Below are 22162 nucleotides of genomic sequence, written 5' to 3'. Positions count from 1 at the left end.
CAGTAATTCATCATGAGGATAAAATAGCTACCCTATAATGGTGTTGTTAAAATTAAATGAAATAATTTTCTACAAGGAACAAAACACAAATTTGAATGTCCAGGATATTGTGAAGGAACAAAAACGTTAAGCTGGGAATGTGCCTGGTGATCACCTAAGTATCTACATCTTACCAGTGGAGACACAAGAAATCAGGATTTATCTCTCATTGTTGAGGTCCCATTGTAACCTCATTTGCTTGGGGAATCCACAGGCAAATGTTCCATTGTGTTTTTCTCATATGTGTGGCCATAGATACGGATTCTGAAGGTAAATAGAAAACACACACAGAGTATGGGATGTCTACTCAATGGTGGGGTCATGGATAGCCAGCTTTGATAGATTGTATTACTGTTCCCAACTATTCACTTTCTCCCCTGTAAGATGACTGTACATCCAGCCCTTAGGTAATAGACTTCAGTGCCTCCTAATATGCAGGGTCCGTATGATCTGCTTTGGTCAGTGGAATGCAAGTGGATGTGATGTACTCAATGTGAGCTAAAGCTTTAACTGTGCTTGCTTAGATTGTCCCTACCCTTTGCCAAGAGAGCTACAGAAACCAAACAGGGGCTGTGCTGGTTAAACTCCTTGCTAATCTTTCCATGTCAGTACAATAAATTCACCTCATTCAAAATAAATTTTTAAAAATATACTTAAAAAAATATGTATATATTAGTCCAGGGATCCCAAATCCCCTGGCCGCTGACGGGTAGTGGTCCATGGCCTGTTAGGAACTGGGCCGCAGAGCAGGAGATGAACAGCAGGTGAGCCAGTGAAGCTTCATCTGCTGCTTCTGATCACTCCTCATCACTCCGCATCACTCACATTACAGCCTGACCCATGCTCCCCCTCCGTGGAAAAATTGTCTTCCACGAAACCAGTCCCTGGTGCCAAAAAGGTTGGGGACCACTGTATTAGTCTCTAGTATGGTGTCCCATAATAGAGTCCTTGCCCATCTTGATGAACATTTATGAAGTTATTTCAAACTTTTCACTATTGGGCTTCCCTGGTGGCGCAGTGGTTGAGAGTCCACCTGCCGATGAAGGGGACATGGGTTCATGCCCCGGTCCGGGAAGATCCCACGTGCCACGGAGCGGCTGGGCCCGTGAGCCATGGCCGCTGAGCCTACGCGTCCGGAGCCTGTGCTCCGCAACGGGAGAGGCCACAACAGTGAGAGGCTCGTGTACCACCAAAAAAAAAAAAAAAAAAAAAAATTCACTATTAATACCACCTGATACTTGAACTCAATGTGCCAGGCCATGTGCTGAGCACTTTACATGTATATTACTTTCTTTGTTCCTCACAACAATATACAGGGTAGGTAATATTCTATTCCTCATTTTACAGATGAGAAAACTGAGCCACAAAAATATTAAGTTGCCTGAGGTCAGAAAAGTAGTTAGTGGTAGAGTCCACATAGTCCGGCTCCAGCACCTAAGCTATACCCCAAACAATGCTACAATAAACATCTTTGTTTATACACATGTAACTATTTCTGCAGGAAATCCTGGAAGGGAATTGGTGGTAAAAGGAACTCACAGACCTGTAGCACGTGAAGGCTTAATCAATTTATCTTCCATCCACAGTAGATGAGCATGCCCACTTCCACCACTTCTCCAGTTCTGAATATGACCAGTCTTTTTGTTTTGTTTTCCAATCTGATGAGGAAAACAGATATCACATTACCTAAAATTTCTTTGGTTACATGTCTGATTGAAGATCATTTTATAAACTAATTGGCTGTTTTTAGCTCCTTCTATTTGAATGGCCTGTTCATATCATTTGCTTATCTTTCTATTGTCTTACTTGTCTTTTTAAAATAGTTGTGTGAAGCTCTTCACACATTTTGAATTTTAATCTTTGTTGAATTCCTTATTTAGTATTATTTATATACAGAAGTTTTGAATTTGTATGTATAAGACTTTTCCTTCACTGTTCTTGGATTTTTGTGTCTTACTTATAAATGCCTTCTTTTTCTCCCAGATTATACAAATATTCTCTTATATTTTCTCCTAGTAGTTCTCTAGTTTTGTTTTTTATATCTATCTCTGGAATTTGATACAATGCAGAGTCAGGATCTAACCTTACCTTTTTCCCCAAATAGATAACAAGCATTATTTATTGATAATTCATCCTTTCTTACAATGATTAAAACTAACATTTTTATTGCAAACTAAATTCCTTTATGTACATGAGGCTATCTTTTTACACAACTATACCACACTTTCAATCACTATACTGCTAGTTTGTTTTTAAATATTTCTTTTCAATTTTTGTCTTTCTTTTAATTTTTTGACACATTTTCTTTTCCAGTATTCAATATAAATTTGAGAATCAACTCATCAAAGTCCATAAAAATTCAACTGAAATTTTGATTGGATTGCCTTGACATTACCAATTAATGTTGGGAGACTGGCAAACTTAATAATTTGTACAATACTAAGATTTCCTACCTGGGAAGAAGATATTTATTCAAGTCATATTTTATGTCTTTTAGTCAGGTTTTATTGTTTTCTTCAAATAGGTCTTGCATATTACTTTTTTGTTTATTCTTAGGAAATGTTTAGTTTTTCCTGCTATAGGTTTTATCCGTTTTTGTTTTTTTATAATTTTTATTTGAGCTGCTACTTTTTCCATTGCACCTGCAAAGATAGGGACTCTTTTTTTTGGCTGCACTGCACAGCTTGTGGGATTTTAGTTCCTTAACCAGGGATCGAACCCGGGCCCTCAGCAGTGAGAGTGTGGAGTCCTAACCACCGGACCGTCAGGGAATTCCAGGGACTCTTTTTCATTTATTATTATTTTGTTTGGCTGCATTGGGTCTTCGTTGCTGTGTGCTGGCTCTCTCTAGTTGTGGTGAGTGGGGGGCTACTCTTCATGGAGGTGCGCAGGCTCCTCATTGCAGTGGCTTCTCTTGTTGTGGAGCATGGGCTTTAGGCGCGTGGGCTTCAGTACTTGCAGCTCGCAGGCTCAGTAGTTGTGGCTCGAGGTCTCTAGAGTGCAGACTCAGTAGTTGTGGCACACAGGCTTAGTTGCTCCGCAGCATATGCGGTCTTCCCAGACCAGGGATTGAACCTTTGTCCCCTGCACTGGCAGGCGGATTCTTAACCGCTGCACCACAGGGGAAGCCCCCTTTCCTGCTATTGTTAATGGGATCTTTTATTCTCTTACTTTTTTAACTGGTATATAGGAAAAAACGTCAATTTGTGTATGTTGATCTTATATTCTGCCCCTTTATTGAACTGTCTTTTTAGTACAAATAGTTATTCAGTTGATTCTTCTAGATTTTTTAAATTTCCACTTATAAAAAATGTTACTGCATGTTACTGTGACCTTTAGTAAATGGCTTAAAAGGTAAAATAAATGTGTTTTCAGCATAAGAATGAGTCAGTAATGCCTAACAGAATGACAGATAACCATTAAAATATACTGGCATATATGGGGCCAGAGAGGATAAATAGCAACTATCTTATTTTACTGCACTACCAGCCATAAAATTGTAGGCTATTTGGACTTTCAGTCTGACCCAAGATGATGAGTCTAAACTCTCATGTTACCGAACCCACGTCCGACTGCTTGCCGCTTGAAAGCCAGTTCTTGAGAGACAAGTGTTGGTAGGAAAGGAAAGGTTGCTTTATTTCAGAGCCCGGCAACCGGGGGAGAGGGTGGGCTCCTGTCGGAGAACCAACTCCCGACTGCTGCTCAGGGGAAGGGGCTTTTAAAGGGGAGTTTCAGGGCTGTATAGGCAGAGGGAGGGAGCAGAACAGCACAGTCAGCTCTGTGACTGTCAGCTCTGACAGTCATCTTGAAACCGGTAATGTGCTGATCAGTGTCACCTTGGTTGTTTTAAGTACAGTTAATCTTTAGTTCCAGAGTTTGCTCCCATTTCTTTGAGACCAGTTCTCGGAACTGTGGCAGCTTATGTCATGGCTTCAATTTGGTCATCATGTAGTCATCCTCCTCCACCTGGTGGGGGCTTTGGTATCTGCAAAACAGCTCACAGGACATGGCTCAGAGTATTGTCTATAGCCCTTAAGGAGGAACTAAAGGTCCTTGACTGTGCTTAATGATTAAACTATTATTATTTGGTCTCCTTTGACTGTTTTCCTTGGTTTCTGCATTTCCTCACTTCTCTGATCAAACCTATTCTTTGGCTAAAGATTTTCCATAGACAAAAGGCAGGCTGAGGACAGGGAGTGGGGCAAGGACCATAGGGTCCTGCTCCGTTTCACTAATACATCTCAACTTATTTATCTATTAAGTATTTTAAAGTTTAGACACAGCAAATTCACTCTTTTTTTTTTTGGTTTACTGCTTTATGAGTTTTAATAATGCAGAGATCCTTATAACCACCACCACAAGCAAGATAAAGAACAATTCTAACACTCCTTAATCAGTCTCTCAACCCACCCCTAATCCCCAGAAACCATTGATCTGTTTGCCATTACTACAGTTTTATCTTTTCCTGAATGTCATATAAATGTAAATATACATTATATTAAATTTTGAGACTGGCTTCTTCCACTTAGCATGATGCATTTCAGATTCATCCATGTTGTTTGTGTATTAATAGCTTATTCCTTTTTACTGATGAGTAGCACTCTATTGTATGAATACACCACAGTTATTTATCTATTCATCTGTTGAAGGCCATTTTGGGTTGTTTTCAGTTTTTGACAGTTACGAATAGTACTGCTATGAACCTTTATGTACAAGTTTTTGTGTGGACATGTGTTTTCATTTCTCTAGACTAAATACATAAAAGTAGGATTGCTGGGTCACATAGGTATTTGTTTAACTTTATTAGAAACTATCAACATGTTTTCCAGGATGATTATTCCATTCTTACAAGCAATGTAGGAGAGTTCCAGTTGCTATAGATCTTTACCAGCACTGGGTATTGTCATTATTATTATTATTTTTTTTTTTTTTTTGCGGTACGCAGGCCTCCCACTGTTGTGGCCTCTCCCGTTGCGGAGCACAGGCTCCGGACGCGCAGGCTCAGCGGCCATGGCTCACGGGCCCAGCCGCTCCGTGGCATGTGGGATCTTTCCGGACCGGGGCACGAACCTGTGTCCCCTGCATCGGCAGGCAGACTCTCAACCACTGCACCACCAGGGAAGCCCCCCCCTCCTTTTTTTTAATTGTATTTTTTTTTTCAAGTTTTAAGAGTTCTTTATATATTCTTGGTAAACGTTCTTTGTCAGATTTATGATTAGTAAACTTTTCTCCCAGCCCATGGCTTGTCTTTTCATTCTCTTAATGTCTTTTGAGAAGAAGAAGATTTAAGTTTCAACAAAGTCTAATTTATAAATTTGTTCTTCTATGGATTATGCTTTTGGTTTTGTATTAAGAAATTTTTGCCCCACCCAATGTCATGAAAATTTTCTCCTATAATTTCTTCGAAGAGTTTTATAGCTTTACATCTTACACTTAGGTCTATTGTCCATTTTAAATTCATTTTCTATGTGGTGTGAGATATAGGTCAAGGTTCACTTTTTTTGCATATGGATGTCTAATTTTTCCAGGATCATTTGTGCAGAGGACTGTCCTTTCTCCATTGAATTGCCTCTATATCTTCATTAAAAATCAATAGACTGAATTTGTGAAGCTCTATTTCTGGAGTCTATTCTGTTCTACTGATCTATGTATCTATCCTTTCACCAATACCACCATCTTCTTTACTGTAGCTTTATGATATATCTTAATGTGTAATGTGTCTTCCAACTGTGTTCTTGTTTTTCAAAATTGTTTTAGATACTTCAGTTTCTTCACATTTCCATATGAACTTTAGAATTATCTTTTCTATATTTGCAAAGAATTCTGCTGGGATTTTAATAGGGATTCCATTAAATCTTTATATCAACTTAGGGAGAATTGACATCTTAACTATATTGAATTTTTCAATCAATGAAAAGGGTATGTCTCACCATTCATTTAGGTCTTCTCTGCTTTATTTCATCAACATTTTTTGATTTTCAAAATAAAGATCCTGCATGTCCTATTATAATTATACCTAGTGCTTCATTTATGATGAGCTATTGATGCCATTTTTAACTTTTGGATTCCAATTGTTTATTACAAATATATAGAAATGCAAGCTAATTTTTGTATGTTGACCTTTTTTATACTGTGACCTTGCTAATCACTTGTAAGTTCTAGTAGCTTTTTGTGTAGATTCCATGGAATCCTCTACATGGACAAATGTGTTCTCTGCAAGTAGGGACATTTCTTCCTTTCCAGTTTAAATACCTCTCATTTCTTTTCCTTTTTAAAAAATATTTATTTATCTATCTATCTATTTCTTTATTTGGCTGTTCCGGGTCTCAGCCGTGGCACATGGGATCCTTGTTGCAGCATGAGGGATCTTCAGTTGCGGCATGGGGGATCTTCATTGCCATGTGTGGGATCTTTAGTTGAGGCATGCGGGATCTAGTACCCTGAACAGGGATCGAACCCGGGCCCCCTGCATTGGGAGTGCAGAGCCACAAGCACTGGACCACCAGGGAAGTCCCAGTTCTTTTTCTTATTATACCATCTAGGATTTTTTGTACATTTATGTCTATAAATTGGAATTCGTATTTTGTAGAATATTAAGTAAGAATCAAGCTTTGTGGGGTTTTTTCCACCCAGCACCATTTATTGATAAGCTATTTTTCCAAGTGCTTTGCAGTGACAACTTCATCATAAATCAAATGTCTTTATGTGCATGAACCAGTTTCTGGATTCTCTATGGTGCCCTATTCATCTACTTGACTATTCTTACACCAACACAACACAATTGTAGCTTAGTACAGCAAGTCTTCCACCTTGTTTTTTTAACAAAAAGAATTACTGAAAAAAATTTTTTGATTCCATTTTTTTAGACTTTTTTAATTTTAGAGCAGTTTTAGCTTCAAAGTTAAATTGATGGGAGGTACAGAGACTTCCCATGTACTCCCAGCCCCACACAGGCATAGCCTACCACATCATCAGCATCCTCCACCAGAGTGTTACATTTGTTACAATCAAAGAACCTACACTGACACATCATTATCTCCCAAAGTCCATACTTTACATTAGGGCTCACTCTTGGTGTTGTATATTCTATGGGCTTGAACAAATATAATATAATAACATAAATCCACCATTATATTGTCATACAGAGTATTTTTACTGCCCTAAAAATCCTCTTTGCTTCACCGATTCATCCCTCCCTCCCCTCAAACCCCTGGCAACCAGTGATCATTTTACTGTCTTCATAGTTTTGCCTTTCCCAGAATGTTATATAGTCAGAATCATGTACTTTGTAGCTGTATTAGTCAGGGTTCTCCAGAGAAACAGAACTAATAGGATATATATACACATAGATAGATATATAGATAGATAGATAGATAGATAGATAGATAGATAGATAGATAGATAGATAGATAGGTAGATAGACAGTAAGAGACTTATTATGAGGGATTTGTTCACTGATTATGGAATCTGAGAAATCTCCTGATCTGCCATTTGCAAGCTGGAGCACAGGAAAGCCAGTGGTGTAGTTCCAATCCCAGTTTGAAAGCCTGAGTACCAGGGAAGCCAATGGTTTAAGTCATAGTCCAGTTCAAAAGCCCAAGAACCAGGAGTGACCATATGTGAGGGCAAGAGAAGATGGATGTCCTAGCTCAAGTAGAGAGCAAATTTGTCCTTCCCTCACCTTTTGGTTTTATTCAGGACGTTCATGGATTGGGTAATGCCCACCCACATAGGTAAAGAGTGATCTTCTTTACTCAGTCTGCCAATTCAAATGCTAATCTCGTCTAGAAACACCCTGGAAGACACACTCAGAAATAATGTTTTACCAGCTATCTGGGCATACCTTAGCCCAGTCAAGTTGACACTTAAAATTAACCATCACAGTAGCCTTTTCATTTTAGTTTCTTTCACTTAGTAACATGCATTTAAGTTTCCTCCATGTCTTTTTATGGTTTGGTAGTTCATTTCTTGTTAACACTGAATAATATTCTGCTGTCCAGATGTACCACAGTTTATTTATCCATTTGCCTACTGAAAGACATCAAATTGCTTCCAAGTTTTGGCAATTACAAATAAAGCTGCTATAGGGACTTCCCTGGTGGTCCAGTGGTTAAGACTCCATGCTCACAATGCAAGGGGCATGGGTTCAATCCCTGGTCAGGGAACTAAGATCCCACGTACAGCAACTAAGCCCATGCACCACATCTACTGAGTCTGTGCACTCTAGAGCCTGCGCGCCGCAACTAGGGAAGCCCACATGCCACAACAAAGAGCCCACGTGCTGCAACGAAGACTCAGTGCAGCCAAAATAAATAAATAATTGAAAAATGAAAAACAAGCAAACAAATAAAGCTGGTATAAACATCTGTATCAACAAAAGACTCCAAATAGCCAAAACAACCTTGAGAAAAAAGAACAAAGTTGGAGGCATTACACGTCCTGATTTCAAACTACATTAAAAACCTATAGTAATCAAAGCAGTATGATACAAGCATAAGAAACAGACACATAGACCAATGGAAGAGAGTGGACAGCCCAGAAATAAATGCATACATATACAGTTAACTAATCTTTGACATGGGTGCCAAGAATATAAAATGGGAAAAGGATAGTATCTTCAATAAATGGTGTTGGGAAAACTAGATATCCACATTGCAAAAGAATGAAATTAGACCCCTATCTTATACCACTCACAAAATTAACCTGAAATGGATTCAAGACTGAAATGTAAGACCAGAAATGATAAAACTCTTTGGAAAAAACATAGGGAAAAGCTCCTTGACATTGGTGTTGGCAATGATTTTTTTAGGTCATCCAAAATCGCAAGCAACAAAAGCAAAAATAAACAACTGGGACTACATCAAACCAAAAAACTTCTGTACAGCAAAGGAAACAAGGAAATGAGAAGACAACCTACAGAATGGGAGAAAATATTTGCAAATCATATATCTGATAAGGGGTTGATATCTAAAATATAAACTCATGTAACTCAATAGGAATAAAACAAATAATCTGATTAAAAAATGGGCAAAGGACATGAATAGATATCTTTCCAAAGAAAATATACAAATGGCCAACAGATAGATAAAAAGGTGCTCAACGTCAATAATTATCAGGGAAATGCAAATCAAAACTGATGAGATATCACCTTATACCTGTTAGAATGGCTATTATCATAAGAAATATATGTAAGAACAAATGTTGACAAGAATGTTGCAAAAAGGGAACTCTTGTACATTGTTGGTGGGAATGTAATTTCATACTGCTATTATAGAAAACAGATTGGAGGTTCCTCAAGAAATTAAATATAGAACTACGGTAAGATCCAGAAGTCCCACTTCTGGGTATGTGTCTGAAGGAAGCAAAATCAGCACCTGGAAGAGATATGTGCACTTCCATATTCATTACAGCATTATTCACAACAGTCAGGATATGAAAACAGCCTAAGTGTCCACCAAAAGATGAATGGATAATGAAACTATGTTATATGCACATACAATAGAATATTATTCAGCCATAAAAAGGGAATGCTGTCATTTGTGACAACATAGATGAATCTAGAAGGCATTATGCTAGGTGAAGTAAACCAGAAGCGAAAGACAAGTACTGTATGCTATCACATAAAGTAGGATGTGGAATTATTATATGTGGAATCTGAAAAAAGAAAAAAGCTGAACTCATGAAAACAGAGTAGATCAGTGGTCACCAAGGGCTAGAAGGTAGGGAAAATGAGGAGATGTTGGTCAAAGGGTATAAAATTTCAGTTATAAGATGAATAAGTTCTGAGAATCTAATGTACAGCATGGTGACTATAGTTAATAATGCTGTATTGGATACTTGAAATTTGCTAAGGAAGTAAATGTTAAGCTTTCTCACCACACACACACAAAAAGGTAACTGTGTTAGGTGATGGGTGTGTTAATTAACTTGATTGTGGTAATCATTTCACAATGTAAAAATGTAGCAAATCATTGTGGTGCACACTTTATATATAACTTTATCAATTATACCTCAATTAAGCTGGGTGGTGGGGCGTGGAAATCTGAGTGCAGGTTTATGTATGGACATAAGTTTTCAACTCCTTTGGGTAAATACCAAGACTCACGATTGCTGGATGGCTGGATGTATGGTAAGAGTATGTATAGTTTGTAAGCAACCTCCAAAGTGGCTATGCCATTTTGCATTCCCACCAGCAATGAAAGAGTATCTGTTGCACCAAATAGCCTTGCCAGCATTTGGTGTCATCAGTGTTCTTGGTTTCTGGCCATTCTCATAGGTGTGTAGCGTTACCTCATTGTCACTTTAATTTGCATTTGCCTGATGACATATGATGTGGGACATCTTTTCATATGCTTATTTGCCATCTGTATATCTTCTTTGGTGAGCCTTGTTCTTCTTCAGGTGCCTTGGCTAAGATTTTTAAATCAGCTACACACATACAGACAGACACAGACACACACACACACATGTGCACACACGTCTACACATTGAGATTCTGACTGGCATTGCATTGAATCTGAAGACTAAATTGCAGTGACCTGACATCCTTGCAGTATTGACTCATAACACATAAACATGGTATTTTACTCCATTAATTTAGGTATCTTTAAATTTCTTCCAATATTATTTCTCACTTTCTGCATAGAGGACTTGTATATCTTTTTTTAGGTTTATTTCCAGGAATTTGATATCTTGATATGGTATCAATGGTAAAATTTTAAAATTTTCACTTCATACTCTTTTTAAAAGACTATTTGCTGTCTAAAACAATAATACTGTCAATGTATTGTGGGGTTCATAACATTTGAAGTAACATATATGACAATGATAACACGAATTTCAGGAAAGATAAATAAAATTATAATTATACTGTTGTAAGGCTCTTACACTGTATGTGAAGCAATTAAGTACTAATTCAAGATAGGGCTTCCCTGGTGGCACAGTGGTCAAGAGTCCGCCTGCCGATGCAGGGGACACGGGTTCATGCCCCGGTCCGGGAAGATCCCACATGCCGTGGAGTGGCTGGGCCCGTGAGCCATGGCCGCTGGGCCTGCGTGTCTAGAGCCTGTGCTCCGCAACGGGAGAGGCCACAACAGTGAGAGGCCGGAGTACCGCCAAAAAAAAAAAAAGACAGTAATAAATTAAAGATGTATATTGTAATCATTAGAGTACTAAATATATAAGAAATATATGTTAAAAGACAATAAAAGAGGAAAAATGGAGAATTAAAACATACTTGACTAACCTGAAATAAACCTGGAAAGCAGGAACAAAGAAAGAAGTAACATATGGAACAAATTAAAAAACAAATATTGTATACTTAAAGCTAACTATATCAGTAATCACAAAAAATTAAATGGACTAAAAACTCTTTAAAAGAAAAAGATTGTCAGACTGTTTTTTATAAAACAACCAACAATATCCTGCCTGCAAGAGATACACTTAAACATAATTGATTTAAATATAAGTAACTGGAAATAAAACATGGGAAAAGATAGTCCGTGAAAACAGTAACCATATGAAAACTGATATGGCTATATTATTAATGGTCAAAGGAGGTGTTGAGGAAGAAGTAACAGAGAATAAAAGGAAATTCATAATAATTAGAAGATCAGTTCCATAGGAGAAATACATAATCCTAAATGTATATGCACCTAATATAACTTCAAATTTATGAAGCAAAAAATTGACAGAACTGTACGGGAAAGACAAATATAGAATTAGAGTTGGAGATTTTAACATATCTCTTCAGTAATCAATAGACAAGGAGGCAAAATATTAGTAAGGATATAGAACATTTGAGCAACAATACTAAGCAACTTAACTGACACTTGTAGAAAACTGTACTCAACAGCTGTACATTGCTCCATCTTTTCAAGTGCTTATGGAACAATGAACAAAATATATGCTGAGCCATAAAACTAGTAATCAGTGTCAAAGGATTAAAATTATACAAAATATGTTCTTTAACCACAGAAAAATTAAACCAGAAATCAATAACAATAAGATATCTGTTATCAAACCAAAACATGGGTCCACTCGCCTGGTGGGTTGTGGTGAGGGAAAGTGCAGCATTTATTGTAAGGCACCATATAAGGAACCCAGGACAACTAGTGCTCAAAAAGCCTGACCTCCCCAATGGGTTTCAGCAAGGCATTTTTAAAGGTAAGGTAAGGGAGGGGCATCCCAGTGTATGTGATGAGCTCCTGCCGAATTCTCTGATTGGTTGATGGTGAGGTAACAGGGTGGTGTCACAGGGGTTAACATTATCAATCCTCAGGCTCCAGTAGGTCTGCAGGCTACATGCTCACAGTCATCAAGTAGTTAATTTCATCCATTTGGTGGGGGGTTTAGCATTTATAAAACAACTCAGGAACTGTGTGTCAGATACAGTCATCTAAGTACAATACTTCAGAGGAGCTAAAGCAGAGGATATAGGGAAGAGGCCTGTCAGGGGAAGGACCCATAGGATCCTGTTGGTTACATATCTAGAAAATCCCAAATTATCTGGAAATTAAGTAACTTACTTCTAAGTAACTGATTCATCAAGGATGAAATTACAATAGAAATTAGAAAATATTTTGAAAGTAACAGTAATGAAAATACAGCATATCAAAATTTGTGAGATGCAGCTATAGCAGCTCTTAGATGGAAATTTGATGAATTAAGTATCTATCTCAACAAGGTACAAAAAAGAGAAGGTAGAAAGAAAGAAATAAAATTAGAGATTTATGATATAGAAAAGAGATATAAAACAGAGAAAGCCAGGGACTTCCCTGCTGGCGCAGTGGTTAAGAATCTGCCTGCCAGTGCCAGGGACACAGGTTGGATCCCTGGTCCGGGAAGATCCCACATGGTGCGGAGCAACTAAGCCAGTGCGCCACAACTATTGAGCCTGCACTCTAGAGCCCACGAGCCACAACTACTGAAGCCCTCATGCCTAGAGCCCATGCTCTGCAACGCGAGAAGCCACCACAATGAGAAGCAAGTGCACCACAATGAAGAGTAGCCCCCACTCTCCACAACTAGAGAAAGCCCGTGCACAGCAAGAAAGACCGAATGCAGCCAAAAATAAATAAATTTTTAAAAAAAACAGAGAAAGTCAATGAAGCCAAAAGATGGTTCTTTGAAAAGATTAATAAAATTGACAGAATTGATCAAGGAAAAGAGTAAGAGAGAAAACAGATATACCTAATATCAAGGATGACAGAGGCAACATCACTATAGATGCCACATACATGAAAAAAATAATATGAGGATTCATGAACAACTTTATGTCAATAAAGTTGACAACCTAGAAGAAATGGGCAACTTTTTAGGAAAACACAACTTACAGAAATTTTGAATAATCCTGTATCTTTTAATGAAATTAAATCCATAATTTATAACATTGCAACAACAAAAGCACCAGATCCAGATGGCTATCCTGATAAATGTTACCAAACTTTTAAGGAAAAATATGAACAATTCTACACAAAATCTTTCAGAGAGGCCAGCATAACCTTGATATCAAAATCTATCAAGGACATTACAAGAAAAAAAAAATTACAGATAGTATCCCTCAAGAATACAGGTGGAAAAACAATCCAAATGACATAGCTGGCTTAACACTTAAAAAGTCATTCAATATAATTTTAACAATGTGATCATTTTAAAAGATACAGAAAAAGCATTTTATAAAATTCAAAACCCATTCATAATAAAAACTTAGTTGACTAAGAATAGAGAGAAACTTCCTCAATTTGATAAGATTATTTACCTAGGGCTTCCCTGGTGGCGCAGTGGCTGAGAGTCCGCCTGCCGATGCAGGGAACATGGGTTTGTGCCCCGGTCTGGGAAGACCCCACATGCCGCGGAGCGGCTAGGCCCATGAGCCATGGCCGCTGAGCCTGCGCATCTGGAGCCTGTGCTCTGCAATGGGAGAGGCCACAACAGTGAGAGGCCCGTGTACTGCAGAAAAAAAAAAAAAAGATATTTACCTAAAACATACAAATAATATCACAGTTAATGGTGACATAGTGTATGCTTCGCCCTAACAAGACAAGGATATCTGTTATCACCACTTCTATTCAACATTGTATTGGAGTTCCTGCCAGTGTAATAAGGAGAGAACAAAAAATGTAAAAATTGGAAAGGAAATAGTAAAACTGTCTTTATTCACAAATGACATGATTGTGTACATAGAATATCCAAGGAATGTACAAACTACCAGAAGTAATAAGTGAATTAAGCAAGGCCATGTGATACAAAGTCAATATACAAATATCAGCTGTATTTCTTTATACTTGCAGCAAACAATTGAAATATGAAAATGTAAAAATAATACCATTTACAATAGGATTTAAAACATAATAAGGTACACAGGACTAAATAAAATGCATAGGGTTCTACAGTGAAAATTGTAAGACAGGAGAAATCAAAGAAGACCTAACGAAAGAAGAAAGAGCCTATTTCACAGAGGAAGATTTAATTGTTATGATGTCACTTCTCCCCAGATGGTCTATACATTCAATGGGATCCTAATCAAAATCCCAGCAGGCTTTTTTGGTAGAAATTGATAGGCTAATTTAAAAATTTAAATGTAATTGCAAAAAAACCTAGAATCATCAAAATCATCTTTAAAATGAGCATAAAGATGGAAGATTTATGCTACCAATTTTCAAATTGATTTTACTATCAAGGTAAGTAATTAATACACTATGGTATAGGCATAAGGATAAACAAATAGACCAATGGAACAGAATAGAGTCCAGATACAGGCTCACACATACACTGTTACTTGACCAATGGAAAAGACACCAATGCAATTCTAGGGGAAAGAAAGACCTTAGAATAAATGGTGTTGGAAGAACACAGCATCCAGATAGAAAAAAAAAAAATAAACCTTGACTCTTACACTCATACCACTCACAAAAATTAATTTCGAATGGATTGCAGGGGACTTCCCTGGTGGTCCAGTGGTAAGCAATGGCCTTCCAATTCAGGGGATGCGGGTTTGATCCCTGGTCAGGGAACTAAGATCCCACATGCTGTGGAGGAACTACACTCGAATGCCGCAACTACTGCGATCGCAGGCCTCAATGAGAGAGCCTGCGTGCCTCAGACTACAGAGCCCACACACCCTGGAGCCCAAGCACCACAACTAGAGAGAGAAAACCCACACGCCACAACTAAAGAGAAGCTCGCATGCCACAACAAACAGCCCGTGCCGCAAGGAAAAGATCCCACATGCCTCAATGAAGATCCCGCATGCCACAGCTAAGACCAGATGCAGCCAAAAAATAAAGAAAATAAATTTTTAAAAAATGGATTGCAGATCTAAATGTGAAATCTAAGTTATAAATCTTCTAGCTGGAAACACAGGAGACTATATGAGCATGGTGTGGCAAATATTTCTTATAAAAGAGCAAAAAGTACTAACCATAAAGGAAGAAAAGATAAAATAGATTTCATCCAAATTTAAAACTTCTGCTCATCAAAAAACACAATTAAGAAAGTGAGGAACTTCCATGGTTGTGCAGTGGTTAAGAATCCGCCTGCCAACGCAGGGGACACAGGTTCCTGCCCTGGTCTGGGAAGATCCCACATGCTGCAGAGCAACTAAGCCCGTGTGCCACAACTACTGAGCCTGTGCTCTAGAGGCCGCAAGCCACAACCACTGAGCCTATGTGCCACAACGACTGAGGCTACATGCCTAGAGCCCGTGCTCCTCAACAAGAAAAGCCACCGCAATAAGAAGCCCACACACCGCAATGAAGAGAAGCCCCTGCTCGCTGCAACTAGAGAAAGCCCGCGCACAGCAACGAAGACCAAACACAGCCATAAATAAATAAATAAATAAATATATATTTTGAAATACATCTGCAAAGGATTTGTAACCAGATAGTACAAAGAACTCTTAAAACTCAATAATAAGACCACTCAGCTTTCAAAAACGGGCAAAACATTTTCACAAACACTTTGCAAAGAAGATATACAAATGGCCAAGAAATTAAATGGAAAGACATTCAGCATCATTAGTCATCAGGGAAATTCAAATCAAAAACACCATGAGAGGGGCTTCCCTGGTGGCGCAGTGGTTGAGAGTCCGCCTGCTGATGCAGGGGACACGGGTTCGTGCCCTGGTCCGGGAAGATCCCACATGCCACGGAGCGGCTGGGCTCGTGAGCCATGGCCGCTGGGCTTGCGCGTCCGGAGCCTGTGCTCCGCAGCGGGAGAGGCCATAGCAGTGAGAGGCCCGCATACCGCAAAGAAAAAACAAAAGAAAAAACACACACCATGAGATAATACCACACACCCACAAGAATGACGAACAGTACCAAGTGCTGAGAGGCTATGAAGCTACTGGAGCTTTCATATATTGCAGGTGAGTGTATAAAATGGCACAACCTCTTTTGAAAACTTTTTGGCAGTTGCAACTAAAGTTAAACCTACCCTATGACCAAGCAATTGCACTCTTAGGCACACAAGAAAAATGAGAGCAGACGTCCACAAAAAGGACTTGTTCAAGAATAAAACACCTTCATTACACCAAAAAGTGGAAATAATCCAAATATTCATCAATAGGAGAATGGATAAACAAATTATAGATTCATACAAATAAAAATAGCAACCTACTGATACACACAACTACCTGGATAAATCTTAAAATCACTACATTGTGTAACGATTCCAAGCACAGAGAGTATATACTATATAATTGTATTTATATGAAGTTTGAGAACAAATAAAAGCATCAGATGTTAACTAGACTTATTTTGGTTATCATTTCACAATATACAAATATTCAGATGCACAAGTGTTGCACACCTGAAACTAATATGTTACATGTCAATTATACCTCAGTAATAAAAAACAAACAAAAACAAAAGGAAACAATGTTTACCTCTGGAGGTGGATATTGGCTGGGAATGTGCACAAGAAAACTCTCTGTATGACACCTCTGCTCCACATCCATCATTACAGTCATTCTACCTTTGAACCATACCTAGAATCATCTTCTTCTCATGATCTCCCCTGTCCTCACCCTAGGACAAGTCTCAACTGTCTCTGATGTGCAGGCCACAAGGACACTGTGCCTGAAGACTGAATGGGAGGACAAGAGCCCCCAGAGACTCATCAGATATGAGTGTTGTTCTTCTCAATGTGAATGAGCCATTACCACAAAACTTCCATTCCTACTGATCCAGAATTTTAACTGATTTTCTTTTGAGCTTCATTTGGTTTTTACAATATTTCTAGTGCCTTAACCATAAAAAATGACATTGGTTCTATGGGAAAATGTGTTCTGATTTTCAACAATTGATTAGAATTGTTAAAATTGATTAACTTTTTAGAACCCAGTCATTTCTTCATTGGAGATTTTCCTCTTCTTTTTATGGTATTTTTAAGTATCTCTAAATCTATTTAGTGGGTTTATATTCTGTATTTCCAATCATCTTTGAAAATCACGAAGGGCAGACTCTTCCATTACTTGTGTTTGTGTGTTAGAGCATGGCTTGCAGCACTGGATGCACAGGAAGCACAGCTGAAATGGAGCAGGATCCTATGGTCCTCCCCCCAACCCCCATGTCCTCTGCCTGCCTTTTGTCCGTAGAAAAACTTTAGTCAAAGTTGAGCCTGTATATACTCACTTGCAAATTTGCAGTTAGCCTAAACAGAGAGAAAATTTGAGTCAAGGTTTAAAACATTTTACAAGTAATTTTAAAACAACATAAAACATATTTGCCAAGTTTAAAAGTAATTAATTACAAAACACAATTAAAGTAGTAGAGCAGGGCTTCCCTGTGGCACAGTGGATGAGAATCCGCCTGCCAATACAGGGGACACGGGTTCGATCCCTGGTCTCGGAAGATCCCACAGGCTGCAGAGCAACTAAGCCCTGTGTGCTACAACCACTGAGCCTGTGCTCTAGAGCCCGCAAGCCACATCTACTGAGCCCATGTGCTGCAACTACTGAAGCCCACGTGCCTAGAGCCAGTACTCCACTACAAGGGAAGCCACCGCAATGAGAACCCTGCGCACCGCAACAAAGAGTAGCCCCAAATCATGGCAGCTAGAGAAAGCCCATGTGCAGAGACAAAGACCCAACAAAGCCAAAAATAAATAAATAAAATAAATAAGTTTATTAAAAAAAAGTAGTAGAACATTAAAATTATGTTTTAAAATACTAAGTTTTAAAAGTAATTCTTGTATTGTTCTGAAATTCTAAAACCGATTCAGTAGGGAGATATTAATATTCAGTTTATAAAAGTATTCATCAGTTTTCCTATAACTAGGCATCTCTAGTACATTCAGAATTATCCAGTTTACAAGTAATTCATTTATAAGTTAAACTTCCAATATGTAAAAGGGTTGCATTAAAACACTTTTCAGAATTTTATTTTTAAAAGTACTATTATAATATAAGTTAACATTTATAACTGAAAACTTTTATGAAAGTTATCAGTCTAAAAAGTTACAGGTCCAAATAATATTGATACTAATATTAATTAGGGTTGTCTTAACTGCTGTAAAAAGCAAAATTAAAAATTCTATAGCATAAACAAAATAGCAATTTACTTATCTCTCATGTAAGAGTCCAAGATTAATAGATCCAGACTAGAATATCCAGTCATTTAGGGCCCCAATCTGATAGTGGACCTACTTCAATACATAGTTCCCAAACATCTCTCTGTTATCATTATTCTAGGCTACAGGAAACCATTGCCTTTTAAATGGGTTAGACAGAACTTAGTGAGAACTTAGTCATATGGCCACGTGCAGCTGCAAGGGAAACTGGGAAATACTGTTGCTATTTGGGCAGCCCCATCCCAGCTACAGCCCTATAATTCTGTAATAGGAGGAAAACAGATTTTAATGAAGAGCTAGCATTGTCTGACACCCCTCCAGCCACTAGAATTCTGTGTTCATCCTTCTCCTGATATGCTCATCCCCACCCCAAGGGAGACAACTCCAAATTCCATCCAGGTCCTACATCCAGCTCAGATTCTGGGATCTCTGGGTGACTTGCAATCATCTCCCTCAGACTCAGATTGGCTTTTTGTGGTCCAGCAGCTCATTAACTCAAAGGAAGTCACTAACTTCTCCAACACCCAATAAACCATGGTCTAATAGAAACAGGATGATTATATGAGAACTTCTTGTTCTTTAGTATTCAGTGGCCCTTCTGCTGCCATAAATCTTGGGGAGAGATAAGACAAGAGGTTAATATTTTTGAAATCTTAAGGGAGAGGCATTTAGGCAACTGGAAAAAAAACCCCTGCTTTTTCTTTCTACGAGAAAGTAGCCTTAGACAGAAGAAAAGATATTTGGTGACAAAAGACATTCTATTTCATGGTATTTGACAGTGAGGACACTAGTTAAATAAGGGATTTCTGGAGAAAAGTGAGAAGAGAATCCAGAACAAAAGTAAATAGTAACTTTTTTTTTTAAAGAAAAATACGAACTTTTTGATTAGCTTGTCTTAAGATGACTATTGAGAGATTAATGACATTTTGATAATAAGAACCATATCAAAAAGACAGAACCACATCAAAACACAAAAACACTTTAATTACTGAGAAATATATATAACTCCATCCTTAAGCTTCTTTCCCTTTATTCTCTCATTAGGCTATGTTGATGTCATGTGTTCCCCACTGTGTGTGTGATTACGTGTGTGTGTGTGTGTGTGTGTGTGTGTGTGCATGTGTGTGTGTGTTCATATAATTCAGACCATATTTTGAACAGGAGACTTCCTGATGGAGCCAAATGATTTCCCAAACCAAAGATCTATTTTTAAACACATTTTAAAGTAGTTGAAATAAGGTAACAGCTAAAAGCAGTTCAACTAAAGTGTAAACTGTAAAGGCAGGTGCTAGGCAAAGAAAGGGGATGCAATAGAGAGCTGAGAAATGGACAAAGGACTTGTGGCTAAAAAAGACGTAAAAATATCCTCATAAAGGAGCAGTATATATAGTGATTGAAGCCAGACTGCCAGGTGTACCTTCCTGCCTTTCCACTTACTTGCAAAAGATGTAGTTGATAGTACGTTCTTCTTGGGGTTGCTGAGAGGATTACATGTGTCCATTCCCATTGTATCTTTTGTACCATATAAGGTAAACCCTTGAGAAATAGTGATTGGTCCGGGAAGGATACTTTTGGGGTGATGTTAGTAAGTCAAAACCCAATGCTGGAATTATTGGCATCACATCATCTTCAGCAAGGTTGACTCAGGGAGTAGTATGAGGTGCACAAAGATGCATGGCATCTGTCACAACCCAGCTCTCCCAGAACCCCTTACAGCTGTCCAAATAGACTCCTGGGTTGAATAAGCCCTGATTCTGACCTAGTGTATGAAATCCTATATCCATTACATTGGTCTTTTCCGAATAATTTGAAAATTTTGTTACATTTTAAAAGTGTAATCACACGGGTAGCTGTGTGTTTGTAATCACACAGATAGCTGAGTCAGGAAAGTTCTTTTTTACAGTATTTTTATTTTTTTGAAATTATCTGTTTGTGTATCAGTCTTCTCTACTAAACTATAAGCTCCTTTAAGTAGGACATTTAATCCCCTCACTCCCCACTGTACCCCAGCACCCAGCTCAGTGCATGGGTATTTTAAAGTAAATTTCTTCCCGTAGCACGGAACCAAAGATCCGATTTCTGGGGTTGGGGGTTGGCTTGGAGAGGTGGACGAGGGCCCGGGATGTGTTCTGACAGATCTCCTGAAAGACAGATGTTCTCCGCTTAAGCTTTTGAGCAAGACTTGCTTCGGGGTTGTTGGTGACAGTTTCCCTTCACCAGTAGGAGTCTGTCACTATAAGACAACACCAGGAAGTTAAAAGTGAATGGGAAGGGCGGGTGATGGAGATTCCAGCCCCTAGGGTCTCCCCTGAGAGTAGCTGAGAGTGCGGGCAACTGCAGGTGAAAAACAGAGAGGTCATAGGGTTAATTATTTCTGCCCAGAGCAGGTTTGGCCCACGTTTTCTCCCCTCTGTGGGGGTAATGGGCGCTGCTGAGTGGGCGGTGTGTTGGCTGAAAGGAGGTGGAGCTGAACAGCCCCTCCACATTGGCTATTGCTGCTGTTTGTACTTTGTTGTTTTACATTTCTTTGCAAAGAGCTGAAAGTGCAGTGCCCTCCAGATCGCAGCTGAAGGATCTGCCAGTGTTGGGGCAAAGGCAGCGAGGTCGGGTACCACAGCAGAGCTCTCAGCTCTGGGTCTCAGCTCTGGGTCTTCCAGGCACAGGGCTCACCCATCCAAGGTAGTAGTTCCCGGTGGTCCATGAGGACACTGGAATCTGGGTTCCCCAAAGGCACCTGCTGCTGCAGAATTTATCTAAATGCCACGTTCAAGCTCTTCTTTGAAAGGTATTAACTGATGTGTGCTTTCTGTCTTTTGTCATCCTTTCTTTAGGACAGGTTACACTGACCCAGCCCGGTGAAGATCTCTGGAGACCATGACCAAGAAAAGAATTGCTGTGATTGGGGGAGGAGTGAGTGGGCTCACATCTATCAAGTGCTGCCTGGAAGAAGGCTTGGAGCCCGTCTGCTTTGAAGGGACTGATGACATTGGAGGGCTGTGGCGGTTTCAGGTAAATCTTTTTCCTTAATACTTGGAACTCTCGCTGTAACTAGGTGCATAAGATATTTTACCTCGTGTCAGGAAGTATGATGGGCTTCACAGTGATTAAACCTGCCAGACTTCAACCTGCTGACCTCCTCTCAGCAGCCATCACCTCAGGTTCTATGCAGGTTCCTCTTTCCCTACGCTGGCAGCAAAATGGGACGCAGGTATCACTCGTTCTGTCCTTTACTGATGTCTGTGAAAATGGCACAGAGATCATTTTCATTTACAGATCTTCCTTGATTTACAATGAGGTTACATCTTGATAAGCCCATCGTAAATTGAAAATATCCTGTTACAAATGTGTTTAATACACCTAATCTACCTCACACCATAGCTGAGCCTAGCCTACCTTAAACGTGCTCAAAACACTTACGTTAGCCTACAGTCAGGCAAAATCATCTCACACAAAGCCTATTTTATAATAAAGTGTCGAATAGCTCATGTAATTTATTGAATGCTGTAGTGAACATGAAAAACAGAATGGTTGTTTGGGTGCAGAATGGTTGTAA

At 38.8% G+C, this 22162-nt stretch overlaps 1 protein-coding gene across 1 annotated transcript in view; it reads left to right on the top strand.

Moving 5' to 3' along the window:
* Positions 1 to 22162, top strand: part of LOC117313154 (flavin-containing monooxygenase 5-like) — a 91090-nt gene that overhangs the window by 12683 nt on the left and 56245 nt on the right. The window contains exon 6 of the mRNA XM_033860659.2: positions 21441 to 21618. Within this exon, the coding sequence (XP_033716550.1) occupies positions 21484 to 21618 (135 nt within the window). The 5' untranslated portion in view covers positions 21441 to 21483. The remainder of the gene's footprint in view (positions 1 to 21440; positions 21619 to 22162) is intronic.

The sequence above is a fragment of the Tursiops truncatus genome, chromosome 1 (assembly GCF_011762595.2).
Source record: "Tursiops truncatus isolate mTurTru1 chromosome 1, mTurTru1.mat.Y, whole genome shotgun sequence".
Lineage (NCBI taxonomy): Eukaryota > Metazoa > Chordata > Mammalia > Artiodactyla > Delphinidae > Tursiops > Tursiops truncatus.
Note: the sequence above shows the minus strand (reverse complement) of the source record. Positions and strands in the feature narration are given on the sequence as shown.